Source organism: Rutidosis leptorrhynchoides, chromosome 4, assembly GCF_046630445.1.
Source record: "Rutidosis leptorrhynchoides isolate AG116_Rl617_1_P2 chromosome 4, CSIRO_AGI_Rlap_v1, whole genome shotgun sequence".
NCBI lineage: Eukaryota > Viridiplantae > Streptophyta > Magnoliopsida > Asterales > Asteraceae > Rutidosis > Rutidosis leptorrhynchoides.
This window is the reverse complement of record NC_092336.1, coordinates 4,202,845-4,222,018: the sequence shown is the minus strand read 5'-3', so window position 1 is coordinate 4,222,018 and position 19,174 is coordinate 4,202,845. Positions and strand designations below refer to the sequence as shown.

Here is a 19,174-nt window from a genome sequence, read left to right as displayed (position 1 = left end):
GTCTAGCTACCCACCACTGGCCACGTGCTATTACCTACTTGAATCAATGGCTCTATGCTCATGTTTTTCTGGCCACCTCTTTAATCGGATGGCTATGGCTATGATGATTGACCCACTTGTCAGCTTAACCATTTTCCTGTTCTGCACACCACTACTTTTCCTTTCCGTAAACCACTAGTATTTTCCTGTCCACAATATTTATCCCAACAACTTACAACAACAACTACTGCTAATACCACAATAAGTGTCAAGGTAAAGGTGATATGTAGACAATCATTTTCTTATTCGAGATAAAAATAATTTATTTCTCCACTTAAAGTGAAAACACTCTAATAGTAGAGAAAGTAATCGCTCTCTATTCGACGGATAAAGAGATGATTTCGGGTGGACCTCCGACCAATAGGTAATATTTTTTAAAGTATAATAAAAATTAAAATAAAATTGAGAGACCATAAAACGATAGAATCAAATTTTCATAAGTTTTAAACCAGCTTTGATTCACTTTAGGCTCTAAACGCCAATAAATCGACGTTTGTTGTTGACACGAAAATAAAGCCAATTATCCAACAACATAATTATTAGTTTTATTATTAATATTATTATTATTATTAATATTACTAATTACTACCACTAATGACTATTGCTATTACTGTTATCATAACATAAAGTGATAAGGTTACAATCGGTATTTATGTTTGATATCAGTGACTTTGACTTAACTGAATTATCATTTTCAAATACAGAGTACGGGCACTAAGATTCTTTTAAACCCGAAACATATGCAAGGATCACGTAGTCTAAGTTGTCGTTTGGTCTGATGATTTGAAATCTCATGAAATTTAAAATCATATCATGCGTTTTGACTCGGGGATCTAAAATCTCAAAATTTGTAAAACGTAAACTAAACTCGTAAAATGTAAACCTAACGTAAAATGTAAATGTTATACGTAAAACATAAGTTACACGTAAAATAAACAATAAATAAACGTTAAACGTAATGATAAATGTAAACGTAAAACATAAATGTTTATCAAAAGATAACGATAAGTGTAATACGAAAACGTAAACGAAACACATATACGTAAAACATAGACGTAAAAGGTAAAAGTAAAAATATAAAACATAAATGTAAAAAAGTAAAACGTGAACGTAAATGTAATACGTAAACATAAAACGTAAATTGTGTAAATTGTATAACGTAAAACATGAAAAGTAAATCGTAAACGTAAAATTTAACGTTAAGTAAATACATACACTGATACACGTAAACATAAAACGTAAGTATAAATATAAACGTAAATGAATACGTAAACATAAATCATAAAACGTAAAGCTTATCGTAAAACGTAAAGCGTAAAATATAAACTGTAAAATCTTCTAAGTCTTGATTACATCTCGATCAAAGTAAAATTTCTCTAACCACGCCCAAAAGTGTTTTTGGTCCTTATCTAATGATTTTATATTATGGTGTATGAAATTCTAGGTATTTTTTGACTTGATAGTTTTTGTTTTTTCCCACAAACAAAAATTTATATTTAACCTAACCTACGATCAAAATATATATATTACAATCAATACAGACCTCAACAAGTATGCTTAAATAAATAGATCTTATTATCTACTCGGAAACTACTATTAAAATAACCCTAACAACATTGAAACATTGCTAAATATAAAAAACTAAACAAAACAAATGCATCCATTAAAAACTTTTAGCACTTACTTCTTCGTGAATCTTGAGTATGATCGTCGAAGAAAAAACCTTGGACAAACGGACCTAAAATTCCAATCCAAGACAATGTGGAGCACCAAACCCACCAATAACCTTCGAAACCCTAAAATTGCTTAAACAAACATAACCTAACCACCGAAACTCCAAGAACCGCAATTAAGAAACCCCCGAGGAATCACCCAAAAGGTGCCAGTTATACCCTAACTGTTGGAAGTTGAAAACTGTAAAAACATAAATCCATCACAGGGAAAACATGAAGACCTAAAACACAAACTTTCAAGCTACCAGAAGTCACACCCAATGATGGTATGAAGAAAACCAATCTAAAAACCATCGACCAAAAGCAATATGCCTGATGTAACATGTACAACAGTTTAGCGGCTAAAGAAACCCCAAAACTAACACGGCAACGTACATCCACCAACTAAAGACCCCACATATGGGAACATCGATCGTAATTGGAAAACCATGGCCAACAAAGATAGTTGCTAAAAGGAAGAAAAGGATGAGGTGGGAAGGTGTGAAGAACAAACTTGCTAATTTGGCTAGAAAAAAGAAAAAGAAAAATCGAAAGCAACTGGCGACATACTAAAAGCACCGTAAAACAGGACCAAACTTTGTGACTAAAAGGTCACTAGAAGAAAACCTTGAAACGAACATTCAAAAGAGTCCAGTGGAACCACCTCACAAACAAGCATTGTAACCTCACAAGAAATAAGCGACATCGCATGAGAGGTGAGCTCCGATGAGTTCACCGGAAAAATGAGACAAACGGCCATAGCTGAAAACAAAAACAAAAGAGACCAACGAATGAGGGAGAAGCCACCCAAACAGTCGAGCCCAATATTAACCCCGAGCACGGATATCACTAATGTGCTCGTTGCCTGAGCAATGTGGTCGGAAAAGTGAATGTCCCTTGTAAAAAAATGCATGTTGAAGAAGGAAAAGAGATGTAAGAAAGTGGAGGAAAAAGAAAGAAGAAATAAAAAAACAAGAAAGAGAATGAGAAGTGGAGAGTATGAAACCACACAAAGTGTCTACTATGAAATTACTCAGATGTGCACGTGCATGCTATAATTTGACCACTGGCGTTATGAAAGTTTCGCATATGAATTAAAATGTACCCACTTTGTTTCAAATCTATTGTTATTTTTGACTTTGAAGATTTTTTTTCTTTTAACTTTGAATTTAAATATTTTTGTTTGTACTATATGTTATTCGATGAAATTTATATTAATAAATTAACTTTTGAATATAATTTTAACGATATAAAAATCAATTATAGTATTATGTAACCCATAAAACATGCAAAGTTTTGACAATGTATTTGTGAGGGAAGAACTGTATTTTTAGTTTTGACTTTTTCCCTTAACTAGGAGATTTACTTTTTTTTTTTTTTTTTTTTTCAGAACTACCGTTATTTCAGTTACATCAGAAGGAAAATCTCGTAAATTGAGATATATGTTTTTCCTTTAATTTATTTAAATTTAAATTTGTAACGAAAACGTCTTCATTCGTTTATTTCATTGTTGAAGCAACAAAATATCATACTCCTCCGCGTATCATTCCATCTTACGACAAAAAAAGCATAGGAAAGAAGAAACCACAACTTTCTCTTCCTTCCAAATTCAATCTCATATGTATCTTTCTTTATGTATATACACACATACCCCTACTTTTGAATTTTGATTCTCTCTAATCTTTAATCACTTTCTTTTCTTCAATTCTACTCAAGCCATAATTGTCTACTTCAAGAATCAAAACCTAGGGTTTCATAATTTTCTCAAATTTCACAAATTCTTCGTTCTTAATTAATTATGGCGGTTCCGACGATTGCACTCTACGCAAGTCATCCCGGAGGGGTATACGATTTCGATTTGAGCGGCCGTTCGTCGTCTCCCGCCACCGTTTCGTCATCAAAACAGACTGTCGGAGGTCTTTCATCGCTATTTTCATCGTCTTCGAGCTATCCCGGTAACGGATCTGAAGAATTGCCGTCGATACGAACCGGTGAAGATCTGAATCTAAGCAGTTCTCTTTCGTATTCGCCGTTCGGATCGTATATGAAAAGAGATCATGTTCATCAGAGTCCGGTTTCGGTGTTTCAGGGTCCGGTTTCGTCGTCTCCGGTGAGGTTTTCGCCGGAACGAGATGGATTTCGCCGGAAAGGAGGTTTTGTTACGCACGTGTTAAGCTCGTGTGTGGAATATGAATCACGGAGCTCGCACGTGCCAAATAATAATAATAATAATAATAATAATAATTTTAGTGAGGAGGAACTTACATTTATGATGGATGATACCTGCTTGAATGATTCAGATCCCGAACCTTATGTTAAAGAGTTATTATTAAAAGCACAGCAGAACCACAAGGTTTTTAACGATAGTTTGGTAATTAAAGCTTTTTATGAAGCTGAAAAGGCTCACAGAGGGCAGGTATGAAGATTTTTAGTTACTATTTAATTAATACAATAATTTTGTTAGATTGATTTTAATAATTAGGGGTATAATAAATTACAACTGATGTAGATGCGAGCAAGTGGTGATCCATATTTACAACATTGTGTGGAAACTGCAATTTTGCTGGCTTCAATAGGTGCTAACGCAACGGTAGTTGCTGCAGGGCTATTACATGACACAATTGATGATTCTTTTATAAGCTATGACTATATTCTCCAAACTTTTGGAGCTGGAGTTGCTGATCTTGTTGAAGGGGTACTTGTCTTTTACTTGCTTTTTAGACCTGGCTTAGTTATAGCATTTGGTATTGGGTAAATGACCCAAAACGGATAATGTTCTTTCAAAAGTTTTTAACTTGGCTACCAAATTGTATTCATCAACTCGAGGCAATTTAGTGTTTTTACCGTCTAAATGGGATTCGTTAACCTCTTAAAGCTTTAGACATAAAAAATATGACTTCAGGCGGTTGTGGGACTACATTTTTTAATTTTATTTTTACCATCAAGAAGTATTGAATCATTAGCGCACCAATTCTTTTCTTCTCTTTTGTTAACGTTAAAAACTTAAATACTATGAATCTGTTGATTTACATTTCCTTATATTGTTGGTAAAAATACCTAGATAATTGAATCAGTTAAATTGATCAAAAAAATTACCCGGGACAAGATATTCATAGTCAGGGTACTATTCTGCGCGCTTTACCCTTTGTTATTTGCTGGATTTGTTTAATTTATCTGTTTGGATGTTATGCTTTTATCCGTCAGGCTATGTACTTACAAAAAATGAATTGAACAAGGTGCTTCTTAGTTCATGATGTTGTATTCCATGGCGGAGCCACATGGTGAACACCGGTGGCACATGCCACCGGTCAATTTGGCTTGATAGTGTTGAATAGTACATGCTATATTATATTAATAATAAAATAAAATATATGGCCCTTCTAGCTCAGTTAGTAGAGTACAAGGTTTCTAACCTAGTGGTCTCTTGGGTTCGATCCCTACATTGGGCTTTTTCTTTTGGCTAATTGGCTGTTTTAAACCTAAATTTCTTTTTGTAGTTTTAATCATGATGCATTCTTCTGTTTGGTTTTCTGTTTTCACATTTTGTTTTATTTTTCACTATCTAATAATTTTCTATTTCAGTATGCAATAAATAAATCTAGTTAGCGTCTATACATGTAACGTGTCGAGAACAAAAAGTTATGAGTCATTTCCAACAAAAGAAAAGTGTAAGAAACATTTTTTTATTAGAATGTAACTTGTATTTTATGTTTATACTGAATTGGTTATGGCAGTTATCTTTCTCATTGATCTCTAATTTGAAAAGACGCTCACACTTGATCGGATATATACAGGTGTCTAAGTTAAGCTATTTGAGCAAGCTAGCCCGTGAAAGCAATACAGCAAATAGAACAATGGAAGCAGATCGTTTGCATACAATGTTTCTTGCGATGACAGATGCCAGGGCAGTGCTCATTAAGTTGGCTGATAGGCTGCACAACATGATGACTTTGGAAGCGCTGCCTTTGAGTAAGAAACAGAGGTTTGCAAAGGAGACGATGGAGGTATTTGCTCCACTTGCAAACCGTTTAGGAATCACAAGTTGGAAGGAGCAATTGGAAAATCTCTGCTTCAAGTACCTATATCCCGAGCAGCATAATGATCTATCTTCTCAACTTCTGAAATTATTTGATGAGGCAATGATTACATGTGCTGCTGAAAAATTGGAGCAATCTCTCCAAGAAGAAGCAATTTCTTACCATGTTTTGTATGGACGGGACAAAAGCTTGTATAGCATCCACTGCAAAATGCTAAAGTATGTTTATCTTACTTTTGCTTGTCTTATGAACTTGTGTTCAATCACCTGTTATACTTGAAGATATCTTTAAACTAGTATTCTTTCTTGTCCAAAAGGAATGGATCCTTGAAATCTAGAATTAGAAAGAATTTTCAATGCTGATTAGTCCTGGCGTGGCCCCTAAGAACAAATTGATTGAGTGATATGATTACTTCTAAATCTATGAAATACGGGATCCTTTTTCTCTGAAGTAAAGAAGTGTAGAAGGGCCTTTTTTGTTAAAATATTTGAACAGAACTAATGAATAAATTGGTTCCGTTTTTGGCATAGTCACTCTAATATATTTGACCAGCAATGATATATATGGACTTCCCTTTATTATTGATTGTTATAGTTAAGTTATATGAAACTATTCTTCACAAATGCAATTATAACTTTATGGCAACAAATGTTCAGGGAACTAGTTTGTTACTTCATTTACAAAATTGTGAGTGTTATAGTAAATTCATTTTGGATAATAACTTTGTATATGAGTTTGACATTGTAAACTTTAATTTTAGAAAAAAGCTGGCCATGGATGAAATTCATGATATTCATGGTCTACGTCTCATTGTTGAAAATGAAGAGGACTGCTACAAAGCGTTACAACTTGTTCACCGATTATGGGCTGAAGTACCTGGAAAGTTCAAAGATTACATAAAACGCCCAAAGTGTAATGGGTATGTGTGTGTGTGTGGATGGAGTGTCATATTCTATTTCAGTACATACAAGATTTTAAGGAACACATGTGGACCAAAAATACCATTTTGTGCATCGTAGTTAATATGAAATTTGAACTTTTAATTGCAGGTATCAGTCTTTGCACACAGTAGTAATGGGAGAGGGATCGGTGCCACTTGAAGTCCAGATCAGAACATTATCAATGCACTCGCAGGCTGAGTTTGGATTTGCTGCTCATTGGAGATACAAAGAAGGAGACTGTAAGCACCCTTCTTTTGTGCTCCAGATGGTTGAATGGGCTCGTTGGGTCGTCACTTGGCAATGTGAGAATATGGGCCTAAACAAGTCATGCATTGGCTTCAACGAAGCCTTTAAGCCTCCTTGCACTTTTCCTTTTCATTCTGAAGATTGCCCACATTCGTATAAACCCTGTTGTGGATCTGACGGGCCTGTTTTTGTCATCATGATTGAGAACGACAAGGTTGGTAGTCTACTGAGTCCTGTTCTTTTTCAGGCCCTTAAAAATCATTAAAAAATGTGTGTGTTTTATTTATCATCAGATGTCGGTTCAAGAGTTCCCGGCAAATTCAACAGTGAAGGATGTTGTAAACAAAGCAGGAGGTGAGGGGAACTCTAGGTACTCTCCGTATGGGTATTCAGTGAAGGAAGAGCTGAGGCCACGGGTGAACCATGAGGCGGTGAGGGATGTTAATTACAAGCTCAAAATGGGGGATGTGGTGGAGCTAACACCAAGGATACCAGACAAGTCCTTAACGGAATACAGGGAAGAGATTCAGCGCATGTATGACAGAGGTGTGTCGGTAACAAATTCCAGCAGGAAGCAGACTGCTGGTGTTGGGTGGGGAAGATAGATAGGTTCAAAATGATGCTGCTCTTTGATTTATTATGGTAAGTTGAAATTGTATTATGTAAGAATATATGTATATATGTATATGTATTTAGGTGTAGTAGGTTGATAAGGATTGAATTATTTCTTGTAAATATATATTTTTTGTTGTTAAAGGCAATGTATGTACGTATGTTCTGCCATGGTTTACCACTTCTTTCTTAGAGGATTGATGATTTCTTTCGTTATACGCCCTATTTAACCCTTTTCCGGTCATGTTTATCGACAAACTGTTTATTTCCACCTGCTGCGGCCTTTTCAATTGCATTGTCCACTATGAACGGGTTGGTAAAGATTTGATCCACTATATGGCTATATCTATATCTATCTAGAAGATTTTGATATCATCATCTCTTACAAATTTTGACCGTATTCAAGATGGATCTGATAAATGCAAGTTTTGTTATTATATTCAAGGTATGTTTTAACTGAATTTATTTAATAAATAAATAAATAAAAATAATAATTGATGTTAATTGATGAGTTTTAATGACATTCTCAAGTCAACATTTTATGTGGTCCCGTGTGGTGTAGTTGGATTTTGGGTTGCTTAAAATTTGTGAGAACTTCTGTATTAGATAATGGCAGTTCGACTCGAGAATTCCCACTTAAAAGGGATTTAAGACGGGGGACCCCTCAGTTATTATTGTCATGGAAGGTCTTCATTTAGCTTTCGAAAAAGCTAGGGAGTCTAATTACATTAATGGTATCAAAGTCGGGTCTTATAATCTCCGCCTTTCTCACTTCATTTACGCAGATGATGTCATAATTATGTCAGAATGGCACAATTGTGAATTGGCCCATATTCTACGCATACTTGAAGTGTTTTACCTTGTTTCGGTGCTAAAAATAAATGTTTCTAAGTCACATGTTTTTGGTGTTGGCATTGAGTTTAACGCGGTTGATACAGTAGCCTCTATATTTTCGGGTGTAGGTCGGGCTCCTTCCCTACTAAATATCTTGGCATTCCTATTGGCATGAATATGAGACGGGTTTTGAGTTTGGCAAACTTAGTCAACAAGTTTAATACTCGACTTGCATCTTGGAAGACGACTCTCATTTCGTCAGGGGGTCGACTTACTCTTTTGAAATCTATCACGGGTAGCCTTAGCATTTATATTATGTCCCTCGTTAGATGCCTGGAAACGGTATTAAAAAATCTTGAGGCCACTCGTTCTAGATTCTTTTGGGGCGACAACTTAACTAACAAGAAGTTGACGTGGATAAAATGGGACTCAGTTCTTGCTCCTTTTTGTTACGTGGTTTAAATATAGGGAGTTTAAATGCATTTAATTTAGCTTTGATTCTCAAATGGCTATGGCGATATGTCTTTTGTCCGGATGATTTTTGGGTAAGACTTGTTAAATCAATTCATGGTGAGGTTAGAATGTGTACAAGGAAACAGCCCCTCGCTGGTCCTCGATCGTTGACTTACATGCGAAGCTTGTTGCAGACAACTTGATACCGCAGAATCTATTTCATTTGGTTATAGGTAATGGCAGAAACGTTAGCTTCTGGCACGATTATTGGTGTAGTTCTCTTTCGCTAGCTACCCGTTTTAATTTGTTATTTCATCTTGATGTTAATCAACTCGACACGCAGAAAAAGATTAATGGCGAATGGTGTTGGACCTGGTCTAGAGAAGATACTGGCAGCCGCAATGTTTCCCCTATTATCGAACCTTCAACAAGACCTCGACTCCGTGCTTATCACATATCGTGAGGATAGATGGTCATGTTCTCTCAACTTGATGGTTTGTTCATTGTTAAAGATGCTAGAGAGTACATTGATAAACAACTTCTTCCACCGTTACATGTTCCTACGTCGTGGCTTAAACAACTACCAAGAAAGGTTAATGTTTTTGGTGACATTTTAAGCTTGACTCTCTTCCTTTACGTTGGAATCTCTCCACAAAAGGTATAGATATCCCTTCGATAGTTTGCCCGATTTGCAATAATGGTGTTGAATTGCAAAATCACCTTTTCTTTGAGTGCCATGTGGCTAAAGATTTATGGAGATTGGCTCGTGTTTGGCTCGATTGTGGTATCCCTTGTTTTTTGCCTTGGTCCGATGTTAATGGTTGGATCGAAGCATCGCAATTGCAACTTCTTCTTTCGATTATAGTAACTCTTTTATGGATTCTATGGCGACTCAAGGTCGGTGTTGTTTTTAACGATTCTTGTATTCGTAATTGTAATTTATTCGATTTTGTTAAATTGTATTCTTTTCGTTGTCTAAAAAATGGAGGTCAAGTAGTTACGAATTGGAACTCATGGCTTTTGAAGCCTTTGTAATTCTTTACTCTCTTAGCGCTTTGCTAGAGAGCATTCTATAATATACATGTCGTTGGTCGTTATAAAAAAACTAGTGTGTACATATATGAGGAAGAAATACTTCGTAAAGAATCTGATATGCTGGAGGTGCGGGAAGACTGGGCATGTAAGGGGTAACTGTCCAGGTGGAGCTAATTTGGCAAATGGTTCTAAAAGCGCTAACAATTTGTGATGACCCGGAAAATTTCGACTTATTTAAACCAATTCTCTATACGATTTATTATTATGACACGTTAAACAAAGTCTGTTAGATTGAGTCTCAAAAATTTTAGAACTGTTTCATATATACAATTACCGTTGACTACTCTCGACGATTCATGAACAATTATATGTATGTATATATATATATGTACAAGTAAAAACGACTTTCCTACAGTAAAACACTATTTGCTACAGTGAAACCGTATTTTGCTACAGTGCTACAGTGAAAACGACTTTGCTACAGTGATTTGCTACAGTAAAACACTATTTGCTACAGTAAACACTATTTGCTAAAAACACTATTTGCTACAGTAAACACTATTTGCTACAGTAATACTATTTGATGTCGACGAACTAGCAAACAAAACGGGAAAGGCGGCCATGCGATCGCATGGCAAAAACACTGAAAACTCATGCGATCGCATGAGCTACAGTAAATCGTAAAGTACTATAAATACGCAGTTTGTTCAACGATGAATTTCACACATAATTATCTCTCAATATTAATATTTATATTATAATTATAATTTTAAATTTAAGTTTAATAATAATAAGATATATACGAGGGTGTTTTTAATTCGGGTTTCAAACCGCTTTAAGCTAAGGAAATATTGGGTATTGTTCGGGGTATTGTTCTTGAATCCAAGGCCAATCATACGATCGTCTACCATCATTACGTCTACGAAATTTGCCTACAATATTGAGTCTCAATATTGAACTGTGAGTTTATAGTCTCCTTTTTTTTTAAATACTTTAAATATTTTTGGGCTGAGAATACATGCAATTTATTTTAAACGCAATAAGACACAAGTACATACTAAATTCTACACTGAGTTAAACCAAAAATCCCTTAGCTTTGGTAACTAGTAGCTGCCAGTACATAGGATATGGACTGGTGGACGCGAATAATTGTATATGGATCCATAGGGCTTGACATCCCCGTCCGAGCTAGAGCGCTAGCCTTTTAACGGACGTATGTTATTTGAGTTTAAGACACGTTGGTTTGCGTGTATTAAAACGAATGGGGTAATTATCACTATAGCGTTAAGTTTAGTTACCAGGGTGCTCTGTTACGTAGAATCTATTGATAAACTTTTGATGAAATCTTGTGGTCTATCTTTATATATGTTTATGACTCGAGCAATTAAACCTATAACTCACCAACATTCGTGTTGACTTTTTAGCATGTTTTATTCTCAGGTCCTTAGAATGCTTCCGCTGTGATGTGCTTGTTGCCTGCATGGAGTCTCTCATACTTTGTACAAAGTTTATTGCATTCAAAATAAAACTGCGTTGTGTAATAAATAACTGGACTGTGATGTCAACCTGTAAATTAAAGACTTATGTATTTCGGGGTTTTGCTTATACCTAAGCACTCGCCCACATGTTTATAACTTTCTATGTTTAGAAAGTCACTTATTTTAATGAATGCAATATTTTATCAAAACGTATCATATAGGGGTCAAAACCTCACTGTGGAATCAATGATTAACGTGCCGCGTCAATAGCGATTTTGACGGGTCGTTACAGTTGGTATCCGAGCTTGAGGTCATAGGGAACCAGAAATTACATTAGTGTATTTAACTGGTAATTGTTAGGATGCATTAGCGAGTCTGGACTATGACCATATCTGTTTTTACTGATTTTTGCTTATTATTTGGTCAAAAACATTATATGTGATATATTTATATGCTAACGTAATTGTTGTTTCAATTATGTGATAGATGACTTCCTCTAATCCTATCATTTTGTACGACTCGGAATCGGACACTGAATCTATTCTATCCACAACTGAAAAGGGCGTTCCAATACCTATTAAAGAAGAAATTGTGTTAGCCGGGGAATCTCAACTCCCGGTAAACCCAGAGGAGGTTCCAGTTCCACCCAGCTTTAGTTTTCCGGAGCCACAGTATCGTTGGCATGGACCCATGATCCCTGGAGTAAACGAGGATCGTCCATTTCTAAACAAATATGGACATTGGTCCAGATATACCGCCGACGGGCGGGTTGTGCCGATTACGCCTGGCAGATTTCGGTTCATGACCACCGGTACATATTCTTGCAGTTCGTCATCATATTCTCCTACACATGACTCAGACAGTTCGTCATCAGACGAGATCAGTAAGGAGGAGGATTTCGCTAATGAAATAAAAGAGATCACTAAGGAGAAATTCCAACTTGCTATAGATAATAAAAACAACCACAATAATAAAATGTCCTTAATTATTAAAAAAGAACAGGACCATTCGATCCGTAACCACCCTTATTGTGTTAAACCCACTGAGGCAACGGGTACCTCAAAACCCCAACTAAAAATAAAATACACTGCCAGAATGTCTGTCGGACCATGTGCACACAAACAATTGGCAGAGAGAACCAAATGGGAAGAAGTTTCTGATAGTTCTGAATAAACGACCTCGCAACCATAAATCTTCCATGCGCTATTTTATTGCTTATGTGTGCTACTCTATCTTGTTATGTAAAATATGCCTATGTAAAATATCGGTATTGTATGGTATTGTATTATTTTGGTTTATTAATAATAAATGCATGGAATGATTATTTGTATTATTACTATTTCTTATTATTATTATTACATAATAATGTAATAACTCGCTATAATTTTTCATAGTGGAATATTATTAGGATTTTAGTAGTTAATTCCTTGTACTAGCTATTATGTATGAACTTAACGGGTAGGTAATACCCTAGAAATAATTATAAAATGCTAATAAGAAGAAAAGGCTTTTATAATAATCGGTTCATATTATTAATATGCTACGATTAACTATTGACAACTCATTTTACCTATAATATTCTATATGATTAAATTATATCTGTTGTGTTTATTGAAGAAACATGTCTCAAATGTCGAATGCTGAGTTTGAGCAACTAGTCGAGAAACGTGTGAATGAAAGAATTGCTGCAGCCGAAGCAGCAGCCAAAGCAGCAGCCGTAAACACAAACTCACGAAACGGATGCTCATACAAAACTTTTCAAAGATGCAAACCACAGACGTTTAGTGGAACCGAGGGACCAGTCGGTCTAACCCGATGGTTTGAAAAGATGGAGTCCGTTTTCAAAATCAGTAATTGTGCGAACGGAGACAAGTCAAAGTATGCTTCGTGCACATTGCAAGATGGTGCACTTACTTGGTGGAACAATTATGCTAAAGCAGAAGGAATAGATACGGCATATGATATCTCTTGGGAAGAACTGAAAAAGATGCTAATCGAGGAGTACTGTCCTCGAAACGAGATCAGAAAAATGGAATCTGAGTTACGTAATCTGAAGGTTATCGGCGCGAATCTCAATAACTATGAAAAGCGTTTCATGGAACTAGCCTTGTTGTGTCCCGAATTGGTGCCAAATGAGAAACGAAAGATAGAAATGTATATTGACGGTTTATCGATCAATATCAAAGGAAATGTTACATCGTCCAAACCGAATACAATGCAGGAAGCCATGACAATGGCACACCAACTCATGGACCAGATCACAGAGAGTTCGATTAAGGCACCAATTACCGAAGTCAAGACAACTGAAGGAAAGAGGAAATGGGAAGACTATAAGGGCAAAAGTACTCACCTGAAGAAACAAGAAACTTTTAAAGGTAAACAAGATGGGGCAACTGCAAGTCCAAACTATAAGGGACCCCATCCGTTCTGCAAAAGATGTTACACACATCATGCAGGTTATTGCCAAGTGGTCTGTGATAAGTGCAACAAGAAAGGACATGTGGCGAAAGATTGTTATGACACCGTTTCTGAAGTAAAGACAAAACTGACCGATGTCAAGAAATGTTTTGGATGCGGGAAGTCTGGTCACTTTATAAATCAATGCCCTGATAAGGAGAAGAACAAAGAACCCGCACGTGGAAGGGCATTTAATGTTAGTACCAGAGAAGCACGTGAGGATCCTAATCTTGTCACGGGTACGTTTACCGTTAATAATCAACTAGCTTCTATTATGTTTGATACGGGTGCTGATAGAAGTTATATGTGTAAAGACTTTAGTTCTAAACTAAAATGTGCATCATTACCTCTAGACGATAAATATACTATTGAATTAGCTAATGGTAAACTGATAAAAGCCGATAAAATTTTCCATGGTTGCGAAATGAATCTCGCTGGTGAAACCTTCAAAATCGATTTGATACCCGTAGAATTAGGAAGTTTTGACGTAATCGTTGGCATGGACTGGATGTCCAAAACAAGAGCGGAAGTTGTTTGCACTGAGAAAGCAATACGCATCCCTCGTAAGGATGAAATATCATTAATGATTTATGGGGAGAAGAGCAACTCAAAGCTGAACTTTATCAGCTGTATGAAGGCCCAGAAACTTATAAGAAAAGGTTGTTATGCTATTCTGGCACACATAAAGAAGATCGATACTGAAGAAAGAAGCATTAATGACATGCCGGTTGTAAGAGAATATCCCGGAGTATTTCCAGAAGAATTACCGGGGCTACCTCCACATAGATGTGTAGAATTCCAGATTGATCTCATACCAGGAGCTGCACCTGTAGCCCGATCTCCATATAGACTTGCACCTTCAGAAATGCAAGAATTACAAGACCAATTGCAAGAATTATCGGACCGTGGATTTATTCGTCCTAGTTTTTCACCTTGGGGTGCTCCTATTCTGTTCGTCAAGAAGAAGGATGGATCTATGAGAATGTGCATAGATTACCGAGAATTAAACAAATTAACGATCAAGAATCGGTACCCATTACCGAGGATTGATGATTTGTTTGATCAATTGCAAGGATCAAGTGTTTATTCTAAGATTGATCTACGCTCCGGATATCATCAACTGAGAGTGAAGGAAGAAGATGTTCCTAAAACCGCGTTCAGAACCCGTTACGGTCACTATGAGTTCCTAGTCATGCCTTTTGGATTAACTAATGCTCCAGCAGTATTCATGGATCTAATGAATCGCATCTGTAGACCGTATTTAGACAAATTTGTCATTGTTTTTATCGATGACATATTGATTTACTCGAAGAACAAGGAAGAACATGAGCAACACTTAAGACTGGTACTGGAGATACTCAAGAAAGAAGAATTGTACGCAAAATTTTCGAAGTGTGATTTCTGGTTACAAGAAGTACAATTTTTGGGCCATGTTGTCAGTAAACATGGAATTAAAGTTGACCCCGCCAAGATCGAAGCCATTAGTAAATGGGAAATCGAGAAGACTCCAACACAAATTCGCCAATTCTTAGGTCTTGCTGGTTACTACCGAAGATTCATTCAAGATTTCTCTAGAATCGCCAAACCCTTAACTGCATTGACTCAAAAGGGAAAGAAGTATGATTGGTCCACAGAACAGGAATCCTCATTCCAGTTATTAAAGAAGAAGTTAACGTCTGCACCCATTTTGTCATTACCGGAAGGAAATGATGATTTCGTGATCTATTGTGATGCTTCACGCCAAGGTTTAGGATGTGTATTAATGCAACGCACAAAAGTCATCGCATATGCCTCACGACAACTAAAAATTCATGAAAAGAACTATACGACGCATGATTTAGAACTTGGAGCAGTAGTTTTTGCACTCAAAATATGGAGACACTATCTATATGGCACCAAGTGTACAGTGTACACTGACCATAAGAGTCTTCAGCATATTTTTGATCAAAAACAACTCAATATGAGGCAACGTCGCTGGGTAGAGTTGTTAAACGATTACGATTGTGAAATCCGTTACCACCCCGGAAAGGCTAATGTTGTAGCTGATGCCTTAAGTCGAAAAGAAAGAGTAAAACCTCTTAGGGTTCGAGCTTTGAATATTACAATTCGTACTGATCTCACAAAGCAAATTCAAGCAGCACAGTTAGAAGCTTTAAAAGAAGAAAACGAAAAAGGTGAAATGAGCAAAGGGTTAGAAAAACAACTTGAAGTAAAAGCCGATGGAACCCTGTATTTTGCTGGTAGGATATGGGTACCAAAACATGGTAACCTAAGGCAACTAGTACTGGATGAAGCACACAAAACGAGGTACTCAATTCACCCAGGAAACGGGAAAATGTACCACGATCTCAAGAAGTTTTATTGGTGGCCTAATATGAAGACAGAAATTGCTACTTATGTAAGCAAATGTTTGACGTGTGCAAAGGTCAAAGCTGAGCACCAAAAGCCGTCAGGATTACTGCAACAACCGGAAATTCCGCAGTGGAAATGGGAAAGAATAACCATGGATTTCATTACGAAATTGCCAAGGACTACAAGTAGTCATGATACTATTTGGGTGATAGTTGATCGTCTAACTAAATCAGCTCACTTTCTACCAATAAAGGAGACAGATAGTATGGAGAAATTAGCACGCCTATATTTGAAGGAAGTAGTTTCCAGGCATGGTGTACCCATCTCTATCATATCTGATCGCGACACCCGATTCACATCACGTTTCTGGCAGTCATTACAAAAAGCATTGGGAACTCGATTAGATATGAGCACCGCTTATCACCCACAGACAGATGGTCAAAGTGAAAGAACAATACAAACATTGGAAGACATGTTACGGGCATGCGTGATTGACTTTGGAACCAGTTGGGATCTACACTTACCGTTGGCAGAATTTTCATACAATAACAGCTATCATACGAGCATCAACGCAGCGCCATTTGAAGCACTTTACGGTAGAAAGTGCAGATCTCCTATCTGTTGGAGTGAAGTAGGAGAAAGACAACTTACTGGACCAGAAATTATTCATGAAACCACCGAAAAGATCATTCAAATACAACAGCGATTGAAAACGGCCATGAGTCGCCAAAAGAGTTATGCCGATGTAAGAAGAAAACCGCTAGAATTTCAAGTGGGCGACAAAGTCATGTTGAAGGTGTCACCCTGGAAAGGCGTTGTACGATTCGGTAAACGAGGAAAGCTAAGTCCTAGGTACGTAGGACCCTTTGAAATCACCGAAAGAATTGGAGCAGTTGCTTATCGATTAAAGCTACCACAAGAACTTAGTAGTGTTCACGACACATTTCACGTGTCAAATTTGAAGAAATGTTTAGCTGAAGAGGATGTCGTAATTCCTCTTGATGAAATACGAATCAATGATAAACTCCATTTTGTCGAAGAACCTGTTGAAATCATGGACCGTGAGGTCAAACAATTAAAACAAAGCAAAATACCGATAGTTAGAGTTCGTTGGAACGCTAGACGAGGACCCGAGTTTACTTGGGAACGTGAGGATCAAATGAAGCAAAAGTATCCACATTTGTTCACTGATATCGCTCATAAAACAGGTACTACTCAAAATTTCGGGACGAAATTTTCTTTAACGGGGAGGTTATGTGATGACCCGGAAAATTTCGACTTATTTAAACCAATTCTCTATACGATTTATTATTTTGACACGTTAAACAAAGTCTGTTAGATTGAGTCTCAAAAATTTTAGAACTGTTTCATATATACAATTACCGTTGACTACTCTCGACGATTCATGAACAATTATATGTATGTATATATATATATATGTACAAGTAAAAACGACTTTCCTACAGTAAAACACTATTTGCTACAGTGAAACCGTATTTTGCTACAGTGCTACAGTGAAACCGTATTTTGCTACAGTACTACAGTAAAACACTATTTGCTACAGTAACACTATTTGCTACAGTAAAACACTATTTGCTACAGTAAACACTATTTGCTACAGTAAATACTATTTGATGTCGACGAACTAGCAAACAAAACGGGAAAGGCGGCCATGCGATCGCATGGCAAAAACACTGAAAACTCATGCGATCGCATGAGCTACAGTAAATCGTAAAGTACTATAAATACGCAGTTTGTTCGACGATGAATTTCACACATAATTATCTCTCAATATTAATATTTATATTATAATTATAATTTTAAATTTAAGTTTAATAATAATAAGATATATACGAGGGTGTTTTTAATTCGGGTTTCAAACCGCTTTAAGCTAAGGAAATATTGAGTATTGTTCGGGGTATTGTTCTTGAATCCAAGGCCAATCATACGATCGTCTACCATCATTACGTCTACGAAATTTGCCTACAATATTGAGTCTCAATATTGAACTGTGAGTTTATAGTCTCCTTTTTTTTTAAATACTTTAAATATTTTTGGGCTGAGAATACATGCAATTTATTTTAAACGCAATAAGACACAAGTACATACTAAATTCTACACTGAGTTAAACCAAAAATCCCTTAGCTTTGGTAACTAGTAGCTGCCAGTACATAGGATATGGACTGGTGGGCGCGAATAATTGTATATGGATCCATAGGGCTTGACATCCCCGTCCGAGCTAGAGCGCTAGCCTTTTAACGGACGTATGTTATTTGAGTTTAAGACACGTTGGTTTGCGTGTATTAAAACGAATGGGGTAATTATCACTATAGCGTTAAGTTTAGTTACCAGGGTGCTCTGTTACGTAGAATCTATTGATAAACTTTTGATGAAATCTTGTGGTCTATCTTTATATATGTTTATGACTCGAGCAATTAAACCTATAACTCACCAACATTCGTGTTGACTTTTTAGCATGTTTTATTCTCAGGTCCTTAGAATGCTTCCGCTGTGATGTGCTTGTTGCCTGCATGGAGTCTCTCATGCTTTGTACAAAGTTTATTGCATTCAAAATAAAACTGCGTTGTGTAATAAATAACTGGACTGTGATGTCAACCTGTAAATTAAAGACTTATGTATTTCGGGGTTTTGCTTATACCTAAGCACTCGCCCACATGTTTATAACTTTCTATGTTTAGAAAGTCACTTATTTTAATGAATGCAATATTTTATCAAAACGTATCATATAGAGGTCAAAACCTCACTGTGGAATCAATGATTAACGTGCCGCGTCAATAGCGATTTTGACGGGTCGTTACACAATTTTTCTGTTGTTACGGAGAATGACGAATTCCTCTAAAAGTAATGTCATTCTTATGGTATGTTCGCGCCACCATGGAATGGGATGTTTGTTAGCAGTTCCACAATTGCACATGTGCATTGGTTTGGCGTTTATGCAAGTTGTGTGGTGGAAACTG

General features: G+C 36.4%; 1 protein-coding gene across 1 annotated transcript; it reads left to right on the top strand.

Annotated features, from left to right (window-relative positions):
• Positions 1-3,273: 3,273 nt before the first annotated feature.
• On the top strand, positions 3,274-7,758 carry LOC139839842 (probable GTP diphosphokinase RSH2, chloroplastic). The gene is made up of 6 exons (XM_071830014.1): positions 3,274-4,167; positions 4,261-4,446; positions 5,546-6,006; positions 6,549-6,707; positions 6,838-7,189; positions 7,269-7,758. Exons 1-6 carry the CDS (start codon positions 3,550-3,552, stop codon positions 7,578-7,580), a joined length of 2,088 nt encoding a protein of 695 aa, XP_071686115.1. The 5' UTR covers positions 3,274-3,549; the 3' UTR covers positions 7,581-7,758.
• Positions 7,759-19,174: the final 11,416 nt, after the last annotated feature.